This window comes from Chionomys nivalis, chromosome 11 (genome assembly GCF_950005125.1).
Source record: "Chionomys nivalis chromosome 11, mChiNiv1.1, whole genome shotgun sequence".
Classification (NCBI taxonomy): Eukaryota; Metazoa; Chordata; class Mammalia; order Rodentia; family Cricetidae; genus Chionomys; species Chionomys nivalis.
Window position 1 is genome coordinate 72,398,645 of NC_080096.1, and position 16,573 is coordinate 72,415,217.

Below are 16,573 nucleotides of genomic sequence, written 5' to 3' on the forward strand. Positions count from 1 at the left end.
AGAGAAACCTGATAAGAACAGATTTTGGAACCAGTGGTGCTTCTGAGCAATAAAGTATAAGCATGAATTTTTTTAAGTATATGTTAAATATTTGGAATAAGCTTTCCAATTTTCCAGTACACGCAGTCACTGAAGTTTCTCCTGGAAAGCTTTGAGAGTACTAAAAACCCATGGTGTGAACTATTTTACAAACTTAAGGAGACAGATACATTTGTTTATCCTAATTCACCAGTTGTGAAAGGCAATGACTCTGTATACAAAACTTAACAGTTTGAAGAAAAATAAGGAAATGATGATGCTGGTCAGTTGCTCCAAGTATCTCTGGATAAATTGACCAAGGGAAAGAATGAGCTCTGTGATAAAATTATTCAACGTCTCACATCTCTTAATACAGTGAAGGACAACAATGAACTCAGTGATAAAACTGGCCAGATCTAGAGGTGCATGAGCAGTCTAAAGGTTTCCAAGTGTGACCTGGAAGACAGTCCTCTCTCCAACTGCCACAAAGCTCAAATGTGATCTTAGTCATTGTAATGTACAGCACAGACAAAGCAATGTCCATAATGGCCTGACCCAAAATGGACAGCACAGGCAAAGTGAATCTTATGGTGGCTTAACTCATATGGACTTTTAGTATTGGCTAATCACTCATGATGTTTCTAGGCATGAAAGACATAAGGAAGGTATTACATTTTTGTTTGATCTGTATATGCAGAAAAATTCTGAAACAAATGAAAAGAAGTCCCCATTGAATTGTAAAAGTGAATTTAGGTCTGTGAACCAATTTTCAGTTTTTGAGTCAGTTTGCAGATGCAGAACCCCTTGAATAAAGAGACAGCCAAGTTCCCCTGAGGATGGACCTTGATAAAAATTTTAAGAGTTTTACTCTTAACCTCTCTTCAGTTCTTTCCCAAAGGAACCTATGACCTTTTTACAAAGTAACTATACACTGGGGGAAAGGAAATAATCAGACTTTCTGGGGTTCTATTGGATATCTGTTTTGAATGGTGCTGATCCCATGAGTCCCCAATAAACATTGTGTTCAGATAGGGGCTTAATGAATGTCAGATGATTCATGGGATTTTGGCTGATTTCCAACTCACAGAAGGTCCTGTGGGCACCTGAACTTATTCTGTGGTTATTTCCCCAGTCCCAGAATGTAAAAATGGGGTAGATACAACCAGAAGTTAGCAGAATTCTTATATTAGTTCCATGGTCTGTGGAGTGAGGGTTATTATAGTTGGAAAAGCTAAATGAAAGGCATTATAGCTGTTCTCTGCCAGGGAAAAAATAGTGAGTCAACAATAGTATCACACATCCCTGGAGTAATTAGTGCCACCATCAAGTAAGATTCAGTGGAGATGGTTCCTACCACATCTCCCTTTAACTCTCCTGTCTGGCCAGTGCAGAAGACAGATGGATTATGGAGAATGACAGTGACTAGTTCTGTGCCATATGTAGAGTCCTTGAGCAAATTAACACATCTCCTAGTACATAGTATGCAGCTATTGATGTAGCAAATGCCTTGTTCTTCGTACCTGTTCATAAAGACTAGCAGATGCTCTTCTCACGGCCGTGGGACAATATGGCGCTGCAGAAAGACAAGAAGCCTAAGAAATCAACCTGGAGGTTCCATTTGGACCTCACTCATCTGGTGGAAGATGGAATTTTTGATTCTGGAAACTTCGAACAGTTTCTCCAGGAGAAGGTTAAAGTCAATGGGAAAACTGGAAATCTTGGAAATGTTGTTCACATTGAACGCTTGAAGAATAAAATCACAGTTGTTTCTGAGAAACAGTTCTCTAAAAGGTATTTGAAATATCTTACCAAGAAATACTTTAAGAAGAATAATCTCTGTGATTGGCTTCGTGTGGTTGCATCTGACAAGGAGACCTACAAACTTCGCTATTTCCAGATTAGTCAGGATGAAGATGGGTCAGAGTCTGAAGATTAGTTGGCCTTTGTATGTTTTAAAGAAAAACTAAAATTGGACTTTTTCAGCAAATAAAAACCATTGCACTCTTAAAAAAAAAAAGATTAACAGATGCAATTGCTTTCACTTGACAAGGGCAACCATACACCTTTATTTACAGTTTTGCCTCAAGGGTATATTAACTCTGTAACCCTGTGTTGTAACTTAGATCAAAGGCATCTTGATAATTTATCTCTTCCACAAAATATCACATTGATCCACTATGTTGATGACACTATGCTGATTGGACCAATGAGTAGGAGGCAAAACCTTTGAACTTTTTGGTAACACATAATGCACATGGGAAATAAGTCCAACCATATTCAAGGGCCTTCTACTCTTAAGAGTCCAGTAATGTGGGTAAGGGTAACTTAGGCTAAGGTAATCTAAGGTAAAGGATAAATTACTGCATCTGGCCCCTCCCACCAATTAAAAAGAAGTACATTTATCAAGTGGGCTTATTAGGATTCTAGCTACGCACATTCCTTACTCGGATGTTTCCTTGGCCCATGTATCAAGTGACTCAGAAAGCTGCTACCTTTGTGTGGGTCCTGGAACAGAGGAAGGCTCTTCAACAGGTCCTGGCTGCTCTACCACTTGGACTATATGATCCAAGTGGCAGATAGAGATGGTATTTGGAGTCTTTGGCAGGACCCTATAGGTTAATCACAGAAGAGACCTTTGAGATTTTAGAGCAAAGTGCAATCATCGTTTTCAGATAACTATTCTTTAAAGAGATAGCTCTTGGCCTACTATTGCACCTTTGTGGAAACTGAACATTCAACAATGGACCAACAAGTTCCCATGCAACCTCAGCATGGACCTAGATTTTATCTGATCCACCAAGTCATGAAGTAGTATATGCATAGCAACAATCCATTATCAATGAAAGTTATTTATCTCAAATATATGTGATTGGGCCTGAGCAAGCCCTGAAAGCACAATTGCATTACATGAAGAAGTTACCGAAATGCCTATGGTTTCTACTTCTGTTATAATGCCTTCTTCTGCCAAGAATGTACCTATAGCTCTATGGTTGACTGAGAAAGAAAAGACTAGGGCCAAGATTACTGATGGTTCTGTATGTTATGCAGGCACCATCCAGAATTGGACAGCATTATAACCCCTTTCTGGGACAACTGTGAAAGACACTTGGGAAGGGAAATCTTCACAATGGACAGACTTTCAGGGGATACACATGGCATTCATTTCTTTTGGAAGGAGAAAGGGCCATATGTGTGATTGTTCATTAATAGATTCATGGCTTTGCCAATGGACTGTCTGGATGGTCAGAAACTTGGAAAGAGCACAATTGGATAATTGATGAGGAAGACATCTGGGAAAGAAGTTTGGACAGATCTCTCCAAATGGGTGAAGGATGTTGAAATACTTTTATCCCATGTAAATGCTAATCAAAAGGTGACTTCAACTAAAGAGGAGTTTAATAATCAAGCAGATAGGATAAACTATTTTGTGGTCAGTCTGCTTCTTTGCATATCCATCCCTTTCCTTGGCCAATGGATCATGAACAAAGTGGCCAGAGTGGCAGCAATAGGGTTACAAAATAACATAATTCATGTTCTCAACAACATAAACTGCAATGCACCATGGTTGACCTTGCTACAGTTGTTGCTGAGTACCAGATCTACCAACAGCAGAGGCCAATACTGAGACCCAGATATGGCACCAGTCAAATGACCTTGTTGCAGATTCATGACATTGGGCCACTTCCTCCATGAGAAAGTCAGCAGTTTGTCCTTACTGGAGTAGACATTTATTCTGGTTATGGATATGCCTTTCCTATATGTAATGCTTCTACCAAAACCACAATCTGTGCACTTACAGAATGCATATTAATTGTCATGGTATTCTACACAGTATTACTTCTAATCAAGAAACTCACTTCACAGTCAGAGAAGTATGACACTAGGTCCATGATCATGGAATTCCCTGGTCTTACAATGTTTCCCTCCATCCAGAAGCAGCTACCCTAATAGAAAGATAGATAGAATGACATTTTGAAGACAGAGTTATCGTACCAATTAGGTGGGAACACTATAGAGAGTTGGGATAGATTATCCAGAAGGTGGTATATGCATTTAATATGTGGTACTGTTTCTCCCATTGCCACAATCCATGTGTTGAAAAGGGAGTTCTACTCAAGTTTTCAACATGGCTGTCTTTGGCAGCAGCTCCATGGCTTTTTCCCAAACTCTATTTTTCTTCTCCCAGCACTCAGTTTAGTTTTTCCTAAATAGCTCTGTACTACCCTGCTCTGCTATAGGCTCAAAGCAGTTTCTTTATTAGCCAATGGTATTCACAGTATACAGAGGGAAATCCCACATCACTTCCCCTTTTCTGTTTAAAAGAAAGGTTTTAACTTAAACATAGTAAAATTACATAGTAAAAACAAAACAGGTATCAAGCAAGAATTATATATATATATAATCTTTTATCATAACTAAGGAAAACTATAATTATAACTACATATTCTTCAACTCCATCAAAGACTCCATCCAGAAGGATATACTATTACCCAAATAAACAGGAAGTGCATTGTAAGAAACTCTAGAATTGACAGTGATATCTTGCTGGCTTGACAGTAACTCAAAGGTCTTCTGTACTGTTGTGGGCATCCATTTTCAGCCTACTGGCCCATAGTATCTGGCAGATACTATGTATTCCACAAAGCAGGAAATTTCAAATACAATTCTGACTATATTGGCAGTTTGTCAGTCATTTTTTTCTGTGTCTTGCAGAATGTCTAGCAGATTCTTTGACGAAACAGGAACCCTGAAAGATAGTCTCATTTTAAGGCAAATTCGGCAGTCATTTCTCTGCAGGTCCTGCATGTCCAGTTCACATAGCATACCATCAAGCAATCCAGGCAAGAGCAGTTTCTTGCTGAGATGGCTAGCAAACTCCATAAGGAGCCTCTTTGATGCCCATCTTCCTCTTAAAGTAATTGGTGCTGCATATATGTCTCATGTCATGAAAAGTCCTAACTTCTTAAAACATTTTAAATGCCATATTCTGAAGGTCTCTGAAAGATTGGAAGAGTGCTTATTTTACTGAAATATATCTCTATATATCTAGAACACCTAACTAACATGACTACAAGTTTGACTATTATAGATGATTATCTATTAACCTATATTTCTTAATTATACATTACATTTTTAAATGAGCTACACAAACACAATACCTTAGTCAAGAGCAAAAATACATATACACAGTATAACAAAATTAACCTTAAATTTGCATCAATAAATCAAGATCCATACCAATGCAAATCTCTATAGCATATCCCCCTTTAAATGTAAATAAGCACTTATAAACAATCATTTAGGGAATTTGGGCATAGTCCTCTCTAAACTACTTCCTGCTGTTTATTGGGCAAAGTATCTTGGGGTGGGTGTTCACAACAACCTTTCAGGAAGTCTTGGTCCATTAAACCACATTAGTCTGGAATTAATTCACAGGTTCTCATCTGTGGAAACAAAAGAAGAACCTCTTTTCTAAAGCAACATATCTTTAGATTCATATTTTGAACACAAAATACCATTAAAGTATATATGTTTGTTATTTAGCTCCTTCTCAGTCAAAAATTCAAAGAAAACACAGTAATATACATAATCCAGACTCTCTGTGTATTTTCATTCTTTACTCCTTTTAATCTTACTGTCTATACTCTGTCTCCTTAAAGACTTTGTTTTATTTTTAACTCTCTATACTATTTTTCTTCTCTGTCCCAAGTATATGTACATTTATCCAACACTGTGACCCATTTAGAGGTCTATATCTGTCTCAATCTGTCTTTATTGTGTATCTGTAATTTTCTGACCAGGACTGTTTCTTAAAATGCTAAGTACTTCTTAAGAACCTAAGCTGTGGCATTGCTAGGGGAAATATGGTACTACCTGCTTGCCCTGCCCAGTCCAGCATGGCAGAGCTGTTCCCTGCCCCTGAGAGCCATGTACATTGCCCCATTCTCAGTCACACAGTCAGTATATGTTGCCATTAAGCAAGTTGCCACACTCTGGTCACAAACCTCATTTGATGCTCCATAGCTAGACCTCGTCAGAGTTCATACTGGCAGCACAGCCCAGGAAGCTGTAGCCATTTCAAAACAGCACAGCTTTTTTCCCCCCGCTACTGTTGAATCAGGAAAATCTCTCTTAAAGGGGCTGTGACATGCTGCCAGCAAAATGCTGGCTACTGAGAAACCATGCTGTTCTTTTGTGTCTAAAATGACTTTTTAAGCTTTTAGGTTTTACACGGATGTAGTTAGCACATGTTGGAGCACTAATTTTTTGTAAGGAGGCTTACAACATTTCCCCGCTGCCCAGACTCCTGAAATAACCACACAGAAACTGTATTAATTAAATCATTACTTGGCCTATTAGCCCTAACTTCTAATTGGCTAATGCTTATATTTTAATTTAGCCCATATTTAGTATCTTATATTTTACCACGAAGATCGTGGCCTATTGGCAAGGTTCCGGCATGTGTGTCTCTGGAAATTTTATCTTTTATCTTTCTGTCTCCAGCGGTGGCTCCATGGCTTCTTCCCAAACTCCACCTTCCTTCTCTCAGCATTCAGTTTAGATTTTCCTGCCTAGCTCTGTTCTGCCCTGCTCTGCTATGGGCTCAAAGCAGTTTCTTTATCAATCAATGGTATTCACAGCATACAGAGAGGAATCCCACATTAGTCAGTGACAAATTATAACAGTCTAATCCAGGCAGGATGACAAAGGGCAGAGACCTTTAAGGAATGACAATATGGATCCCTCTCACAGGAAAAGAGCCAAATCACTGTGTGTGGAGAACATACAGAATGAGGGTAGAAGAAAATAGCTATAAATACCAGCTAAGGCCATGGGACCAGTTGCAGAAATGAGCATTATAATTGACATCAGTGTTTGTTTCTATTGTATTTTGATAAGAATGTGTTTGTGTGGATATTTTTATTTTCTTTTTTCAAATTTTTTATCGTGTAATGTGTAATGTAATATCAATTAAGAAAATATCAGTGATTATCATATCTAACTTTGAGAAACTAAAAGAATGTCCCTCAAGGGAATTGCCACCTATTCTAAATTTATAATGTATTTGTGGTTGTACAAGGGATAGTTAAATCATATTTGGCATAATTATGGCATGTGTAAGTATATTGTCTGTTTGTAGTTATATGTGGCATATTTATATCATGTTAGGCATGACTATGGAATGGTTATTGTTTTCATTTGAAAATTAAACATGACACAAGGAGATATGATTGTCAAATTGAAAAGATATGTACTTATGAAGGCTATTCTTGGTTGTCAGCTTGACCACATCTAGAATTAACTAAAATGCAAATGACTGAGCATAGCTGTGAGGAATTTTGTTTTTTAATTCAGTCATTTGAAGTGGAAAGACCACTTCTACCCGGACTTTTCAGGTCAGAAGATATATCTTTAATACCTTTCTTTTGAGGTTAGAAGATCCACTTTGATTCTGGGCCATGTCTTCTGCTGGCAGTTATATAAAGGAAAAGAAAGAAGGAAACTCTTTCTCTGCTTGTTTGCTCTCACTCACACTATCTTTCCTTCACTGGTGTTAAAACCTACTTCTTTGTGATTCTGGCATATACCGAAAACCAACTGAGAAACCCAGCCTTATAGACTGAACAACTGCAGGATTCTTAGACCTTATTTTTGTAGAAAATGATTGTTGCACTAACTTGTCCACAATCTGTAAAGCATTCTAATAAAGCCCCTTTCTATAGATATGTAGGTAGGTAGGTAGATAGATAGATAGACAGACAGACAGACGGATGGATGGATTATAGCAAGACAGATGATAGATTTATTCTATAAATTCTGTTCCTCTATACCAATGGTTCTTACCTTCCTAATGTTGCAACCCTTTAATACAGTTCCTCATATTGTCATGACCCCTAACCATAAAATTATTTTTGATGCTACTTCATAATGGCAGTATGCTGTTAAGAAAGGTGACCCATGTGAAAGTGTCATTTGACCCCCAAAGGGGTCATGACCAACAGGTTAAGAAACACTACTCTATGTGCTACAGGCTAAAGAACCCTGACTAATACATCTTGTGAAGAAGTTTCAGGGCCCTTCTAACTTCTCTTTTTTTATGCCTATTTGAATTGTAGCCCATATACAGTCTGTCTTCTGTACCAGCAAAGTATTCTTTTATGTTCTCAGCTCCTGGCTTAGGTGCCAGCATCATTGGTTCTGTTTCTATGGAAACCAGCTTCAGATGAGTGCCAAGAGTAGGGGTTTCAATATTTCATCTGAAATAATTAAGAAAAAAACCCTAATTCTACTACCCCCACCTATCTAACATCCTTTTTTGTGAAAACAAACTGAGAAAGGCTATGAGCAGGCAGCAACATGGAGCAAATCTACGTCTCTCTAGGTGGCTGGCATCCTTTTGATACTAGTTTTAACAAGCAGTTTATCATGGAGAATATGGCCAAATGATTTGTGTCACTTTTATCAAATTTTCTTTAACAGTGTGCAGATCCCTTTGTCCCATTTGCCTTTCTCATTTCTGTACTCATGCTTACCTACATGGTGACCATCTGCTCTGCACTGTAAATCTGATTGGTAAAATGTCAACCTCCTCTACCATCAGTATATAGGTATTAGTAGTAGTAGTAGTAGAGGAAGAGAGAGAGAAAGAGAGAGAGAGAGAGAGAGAGAGAGAGAGAGTTCTTAAATGCTTTACATTTAGCAAATATTAGCAAATATTTGTTACTGGCCCTTCATGGTGGGACACAATAGATAACTTTGATTACTGAGTTTTCAGCACAACAACTACCTGTGCAATGCATGTAATACAATACCTCAGTCTAAAGAGCTCCTTTCTAGAAATGGCCTTGTTCACCATGCTTCTCTTACTATCAACAGTTGAGGGAAGCTTTCCAGAATGTTTCTGAGGGCGTGGTATTGAAGAGGAGATGGTCAGTGGATCAGTAGTTGGTCATTCTCCTTCTACATGCAGACATATATTAGATAAATCACTAGCTGGTTCCTGTTACCACAAACTGGAAAATAAGGAGTAGACTACCCTCCTTCCCATTCTCTTTTCTTCAAAGTGACTGAATGAGTAAAGAGGCCATCCTACTTGAGATTCACTGAATCTCTTGTGCATATAGGAGTTCTCTGCTTTGGGCTGGGAGATGCTTGTGGGGGTAAAGGTTGTGTGAACATGTCTATGTTTTTGGTTTGGTTTGATCAATATCATTGTATGTAGTAAAGTTGGGCCTTACCAGCTGATAGCTGTCTTGAAATAGGTTATTAAATGGATCACCTTGGATATTTGTGAAACCTTTGAGTATCTTCTTAGCATAGTCTGAAAATAGCAGTGTTGGGTTGTTAAAATGGGAAGGATTCCCTAGCCTTTTCTTAGGTCATCTCACAAACGTCAATTGTCAACAGGTATGTTTTAGCTACTATGGTTAATGGCTATTTCAGTTTTTTAAAATTCCAACTCTGTATATTTTACCAGTATTCAATATATTTTAAGTCATTCTGACCAACATTTCAGTCACGAGAAACTTGAGGAAAGTTACAAAAAAATAAATCCTGTTTTTTTAAAACACAATTTTTTATTGATTCTTTGGGAATTTCACATCATGCACCCCAATCCCACTCATTTCCCAGTCTCTCCATATCCACCCTTCATCATTGTAGCATTCCCCCAAAGGAAACGTAAAATGAAATAATAAAAACAAAACATACAAATAAGAATATTAAAGCAAAAAATAAACAAAGAAAAACTCCCACTTCACTCCTGCATCTTTCCCACCTCACCTCAAAATAGAGGTCCTGTGTTTATGGTTCCTCAGGAGCAGTCCCTTCACACACTCCAACATGTCATAGAGGGGGGTAGATGTTGAGGAGGGCTAACTCTCCTGTGCCAGGGTCATCAAGGTCCATTATCCAAAGGCTGATGAGAAGAAAGCTCTCCAGTAAGGGACAGGGCCAGCTCATCATGGCCCTTGCACTTCACACTTAATTCCCATGGGCACCTGTGGTAACACAGGCATAAGACATCAACTCCAGCTGTGGTAGGACCATGGACATCAGCAGCATGTTGGGCCCAGATATCACCATAGCCCCAGGTGGCAGCAAGAGCTTCTGAAAGAATGGGCCCAGGAGCAGTCTGGTCCCTAAACTCCTACCTGGCTCCATGTGTGGGCTGAGATCCCCAGCAGTAACATGATATTTGAGGTAATGAAAACCATGGACCTGAACACAGACCATAGCTGCCGTAGGGCCATGGACACAGACACGGACCCTGGCCACAGCAAAGATGTCGTCTTGACCCTGGGTGGCAGCATGGGCCATCCTGATCTATATGACCCTGTTGGGCACCAACATGAAATCAGGTGCTGGCCCATATTCTGGGCACTTGAACTGCCTTGGTGATAATCAAGCCATGGATATCTATGCAGACCCTGGGTGTGATAGAGTCACAGATCCAGATATGGCCCTCAGTAACAGCTCTGGCCTGGACAACACTATGACCATGGGTGGCAGCACAGGTCACTCAGATTGGCATGGCCCCAGCAGTGGCACACCCCTTGGACCCCAACATGGCCAAAGGTAGCAGTCCAGAACCTGGGCATCCTTGTGGCCTTTAGTGGCAACACAGGCCATGGACATAAAGACAAATCCAGCTGTAGCAGGACCGTGGAGCTAAATATTGTACTTGGCAGCATCCTGGTTCTGAATGCTACCATGACTCTGGATGGTAGCACAGGGTACTCAGATTGGCATCAGTCTGGCAACAAGATGGCCCTTGAACACCAGCATGACCCCAGTGGGTGGTCCAGACCTTGAGCAACCACAAATCCTTCAATGGTAACAGGCCCCATGTATATCAAAATATCCTTGGCTGTGGTAGGGCCACAGACTCAGACCTTGTTATGGGCTGCAGCTTGGACATGATGTCACCACGGCTGTGGGTGTTGGTGCAGGACACTCAGATCAGTACGTTCCCATTGGCAGCATGACCCTCAGATACCCACATGGCTTTAGGTGCTGGTCCAGACCATGGGCATCTGCACAGCCTTTGGTGGTAACAGGAGCCATGGACATCAACACATTCCCTGGTTATGTTAGGACCACAGACTCACATATGGCTATCAACTGCATTGTGGGCCTGGTCAACTCCAATGCTGTAGAAGGAGTGGCGGGCCACTTCCTGCCACCTGGCTAGCTTTACCCAAAATAATTACACGGAAACTGTATTCTTTTAAACACTGCTTGGCCCATTAGCTCTAGCCTCTTACTGGCTAACTCTCACATCTTGATTAACCCATTTCTAATGAGTGTAGCACCACGAGGTGGTATTTTACTGGGAATATTCTTAACCTGCAGTTAAGTAAGGCTTACTGACACTCTTTATTGAATTGCATTATTAAATCATCCACAGAATCTTAGAACAAATCCATATTCCACTCCCTCCCTGGAGAGGCAGAAGAAACCGGTTTTTGTCTAGCATGAATTGGAAGTCTGATCTATCAAGAACTTGGAAGAACTTGGTGGAAGAATTTGCTCCATAAAAGCCCAAGACTTTTAAAATTCTAGAATATAACATGTAGACAATCCTAGACCAGATGCGCTAGACAACAGTAAATGAGTGGTGTGGTTTTCAACTAGGTAAGTGGTAGTAGATAGACATAGATGGTCTTGATCTGATCATAGTTCACTTTACAATAATTCAGCTTTGCTGTGATACAAACACAAGGTGAATTTCATAAAAAGAATTTTTGTGAAATATTAGTTGAAGATGTGATACATTTGTTTATGCTGTAGGACATTTGCTTAATGATACGAAGATGTGTTGCATTCTTTTATGTTGCATTTGTTTAACCTGTGAAGCTTTACTTTGCCAATTTAAAACATCTGAGAGGTCTAATGAAGCGCTGATGACCAATAGCTAGGAGGAGAAAGAATAGGTGGGATTGACAGGCAGGGAGAATAAATAGAAAGCTAAATCTTGGAAGAGAGGATCAAGGAGCAAGAAAAGGAGGAGAGAGGACACTAGGGGTCAGACACCCAGCTACATAGCAAGTCACAGAGAAATAAAGAAAGAAAGGTATATAGAAAACAGAAAGATAAAAGCCCAGAGGAAAAAGGTAGATGGGATAATTTAAGGAAAAACTGGCTAGAATTGATGAAAACAGTGGAAGAGACCTGCATCGAAGCACTAGACTGAATTCCCAAAATCCCAAAGTGGGAGGAGTGAGAATGTGAGCAAAGAGGTCAAGACCAAAGTTGGGCGGTGGTGGCGCATGCCTTTAATCCCAGCACTCAGAAGGCAGAGGCAGGCGGATCTCTGTGAGTTCGAGGCCAGCCTGGTCTACAAGAGCTAGTTCCAGGACAGGAACCAAAAAGCTATGGAGAAACCCTGTCTCGAAAATCCAAAAAAAAAGAGGTCAAGACCATGATGGGTTCATCCACTGAAACAGCCTACCTGTGCTATGGGAGCTCATCAAACCAAACCAGCCTGGGAAGGAATAAGCATAAGATGAAACTAGTCCCTCTGAATGTGGTTGACAGTTTTATGGTTGCGGCAGACTGAGGGGCCACTATCAGTGGCACCAGGATTCATCCCTACTTGTACTGGCTTTTGGGGAACCTGTTCTCTTTGGATGGATACCTTGCTCATTCTAGATATAGTAGGGAGGGCCTTGGACCTTCCCTAAAGCAATGTGCCTTACCCTCTCTGAGGAATTAATGAGGGGAGTGTGGGATGAGGGTTATGTGGAGGGAATGAGAGGAGGAGAGGAACTGAAAACTTGGATTGGGTACGTATAATGAAAAAAAGATAGTTTGTTTTCTTTTTAGAAAAATTAAAATAGAAAAGAAGAACTGGCTAGAAATAAGCCAAGCTCAGGTTGGACATTTATAAGAAAGAATAGGCCTCCATGTATTTATCTGGGAGCTGGGTGGCAGGACCCCAAAGAATAAAGAGTAAAAAGAAAAAACACAGCAACAACAAGATATATTGTGATGTTGAATTCTTATTGCTTCCTGGGTGAACTAGTTTCTGGTTTCTGTGACCAAATCCCTTACAAGTGACTTAAAAAAGGAAGCATTTTACTTCAGCTCAAAGTTGGAGGGTTACAGTTGACCATAGAGAGGATGGTGTAGCAGCAGGAACTTCCATGATGACTGGAATATACAGATGAAATTCTTCATCTCATGTCTTGGAAGAGGAACCAGAGAGTGGACAAGACATGGACTGAGCTGTAAAATCTCAAGGTTTAATTTCTACTACCTAATTTCTCCAGAGACATTTGACTTTCTTAAGAGTCTATAACCTTCAAAATATTACCACCATCTGGAGACTAATTATTAAAACATATGAGTCTATGGGGAAATATCACGTCAAACCACAACACTGGTCAAACAAGATACAGTACAATATTCTCATTATATGCAGAGTGTAGGCAGTTCTTGGCCTACCATATCTCATGGTTAAACACCAGTTTACAGTCAATGTTGATGCCAACACTGTATGGATATTGTATTCTTTGGTTTTGTATCCCATCTACAATCTCTGTGCATATGAGCTCGTTAGTACTTACAAAATCGGCTTTGTGTTAAATGATTTCACCCAATCATAGACTAGTGTAAATATTTTATGTCTGTTTCAGAACATTACGCTAAAATTTTGGGTAGGTTACATATGTGCATTATATAGTTTTTGTTTTTTTTTTTTTTTTTTGGTTTTTCGAGGCAGGGTTTCTCTGTGGTTTTGGAGCCTATCCTGGAACTAGCTCTTGTAGACCAGGCTGGTCTCGAACTCACAGAGATCCGCCTGCCTCTGCCTCCCGAGTGCTGGGATTAAAGGCGTGCGCCACCACCGCCCGGTTATATAGTTACTTTTAACTTGCTTTATACTTATGGGAATGGACTTAGTAATGTATATGCTTTCTGTCCTAGAGGAATCAAGTTGGGAATCAGGAAGATGAGTTAGGAAGAAGCTGGCTTTGAACTCAAATTTTAAGGTGTTACAAAAAACCTCAGTGATCTTTGGAAGTGATATTTTGTTGCAATGTATAAAATGTCAGTTTATGCACACATACAAAAGTATATGCCAATGTGATATGGCAAGAATTCTAATTTTCTGCTAGTAAGAATGTAAAATGGTATTGTTCCTTTGGAAAGCAGTGTAGTATTTTATTAACTGAACAAAATCCTGCCATCTCGTGGAGAAGCTATAGTGCTTGGTATTTGTTTAGATGAGCTGAAAACATGCTCACATAAAAATCTGCATATACATGTTATGAGAAGTCATATTCATAATTCCCCAAACCTAGAAACAATCAAGATGTTCTGCAGGAGATGAGTAGATATGTTGGTTGAACTTTTGGTCAACTTGATTGGGTGGGCCAAGAGCGAAACTGATCCTTGATTAAACAGTTCTGAGTATGCCCTATGAAGTTGTTTCTAGATGAAATTAACATTTGAATTGGAAGGATCAGATCCTCTAATACATCAAGCAGTTGGGTCCTCTATGAATGGGACCATCTAGTACCATGTCCTGTAACTGGGGTGCTGTTCTGAAGTTTCTGAATGCAGGATTTCTTGTTTGCTTATTACTTTGTTTCTGTGGATAATGGTGCATATATAATCATGTTAGCAAGCCATATAGCTCACTGCATTTTTCTCCAGTTAGAAACTTAAATCTGTCATCCAAATGCTAACTAAGGACTCTGGAGCTAAACTAGATGATGTTTACAGAGTAAAGGGGTAGACTCTTGAATAGGGTCCTTCACTCCCTCAACACCAGCCACTCAGAGCGCTCAGCATCTGAGAAGACTGAAGTGAATTAACACATGTAGGGCACTGATTTTTCTTCCTCCCTTTCCCCAGGTGATAAGCTTAGATATAAGTCTAAGTGTATCTAGTATAAGCTAAGTGAGCTTAGAGAACAGGAATTCTCTATGGAGACAACCAGTAGGTGAAGGGATGCTTAGGACCGACCAAATAGGAGTCAGAGTACAACAGGCTTGTGAACATTTCTGTATGGGGGCCATATCAGAGTTTCTGATTCAGTCAGTTTTTCATAAAAGTTCACTTCTCAGATGTCAGTACCAAGAGACTCACTCTGAGAAGCTTTGCTTTAGATGCTGGCCACGCATTGTTCAACAGGGGCATCCCTTTCTTCTGGAATCCTGTAGAAATATACCTCATAATTCTACCACTACCTATGAAGTCAGTACGTGTAAGTCGATGGTATCTCTGGGTGGCTTGTGATATCTAAAGAAGCTCTTCTGAAGTGGGAGAAAGCTATTTCTTCAGTAAGCTGGACAAATGTAAGGTTTGCTGCACATATCTGAGCGCAGGGCCAGTGTCTGTGAGTGATTCTCTGTGGTCAGTCTGCTTGGGTTTCATTGATTTCATGTTTCCTCATTGAAATTTGCTGCAGCCTGAGTTTTCCCCATCAATTTTCTGTGGAAGATTTCAAGTCGTTTTCACTCAATACCTCAGCAGTGTGGCGTTTTTCGTCAGTACTTGGGCAGTGACTAGATATGCCAATGGTGGAAACTGCACAAAGGTCAGGAAACAACAAACTTGTGGGAAAGCAGGCAGTCTGGGGGCTTTCTGGAAAGTCCGGAAATAGAAACCTGAGCAGGAGGCTTTAGTGATGTTCACGCTGTTGACTAAGTGAGAAGCAGTTGACAGAACAAACGTGTCTGTGGTGATGGACAACACAGCTGAAAAATCTGAAGCGAACTTGAGGTGAATGGGCTGTTTCTTTGACAATTCTGAGAGATATTTGGATTCTCAGCCCAAAGAATCTGATCTTGTGTGTTTGTGCAGACAGAGAAGGTTGATGAACCTGTTCTGTCACATTGGGACACAAGGAAAGCCCCGTTCCTTAAACCTTCTGGTCCCAAGATTAACTTCAATTTCTTTTTGGTTTGAGGCTTTCACATCTTTATTAAGTGAAGTCATCCATACAGACAAACAAGCACACTTTATTCTGGGAGCACTAAGCTCCTTTTAAAAAGCTATTTCCCTCTTCATTTGACAGCTATTTAGCAAACATTGTCAGCCTTTAAACAAAGATAAGTAAGGTCATCTCTTCTGTGGGGAGGGAAGCATGCTAATTTAAAAGGTACAGGCAGCACAGCAAACTGAAGTGCAGATGTGGTACCATTTTCTTACTTCTCTTATGCACACTTTTTGTTCCAGAAGCCAGTAATGTTTAGGGGATATGCCAGGTCTAAATGTTCATAAGCAGGTTCTTATTTGCATCTCTCGTGTGCATATCACAATTGATCAGGTAGGCATAGGAATCATAGGGAGCCTCATATTCTTAGACTGAAGTGGAACTAGACATGGCTGCAGTACTCTGGAATTTCCACAAAAAAAAAACCTTAAGTCATCTCTTCAACCTGGTTTGTAAGTCTTTTGGTCGCTGATGAGGTGAAATCTAATGTTGTGATATGTGAACCGGGGCGATGAACACTAGAGCTTCCCAAACAGTTGTGACCAAGGAAGTATGTCCTCAATTCAGCTAAGAAAGTATAGTATAGAAAGGCAGTGGTGCATGCCTTTA

At 40.0% G+C, this 16,573-nt stretch overlaps 1 protein-coding gene across 1 annotated transcript; it reads left to right on the forward strand.

Moving 5' to 3' along the window:
• Positions 1-1,585: 1,585 nt before the first annotated feature.
• Positions 1,586-1,954, forward strand: LOC130884236 (60S ribosomal protein L22-like 1). Its single transcript, XM_057785271.1, has one exon. The coding sequence runs from the start codon at positions 1,586-1,588 to the stop codon at positions 1,952-1,954; it is 369 nt and encodes a 122-aa protein (XP_057641254.1).
• Positions 1,955-16,573: the final 14,619 nt, after the last annotated feature.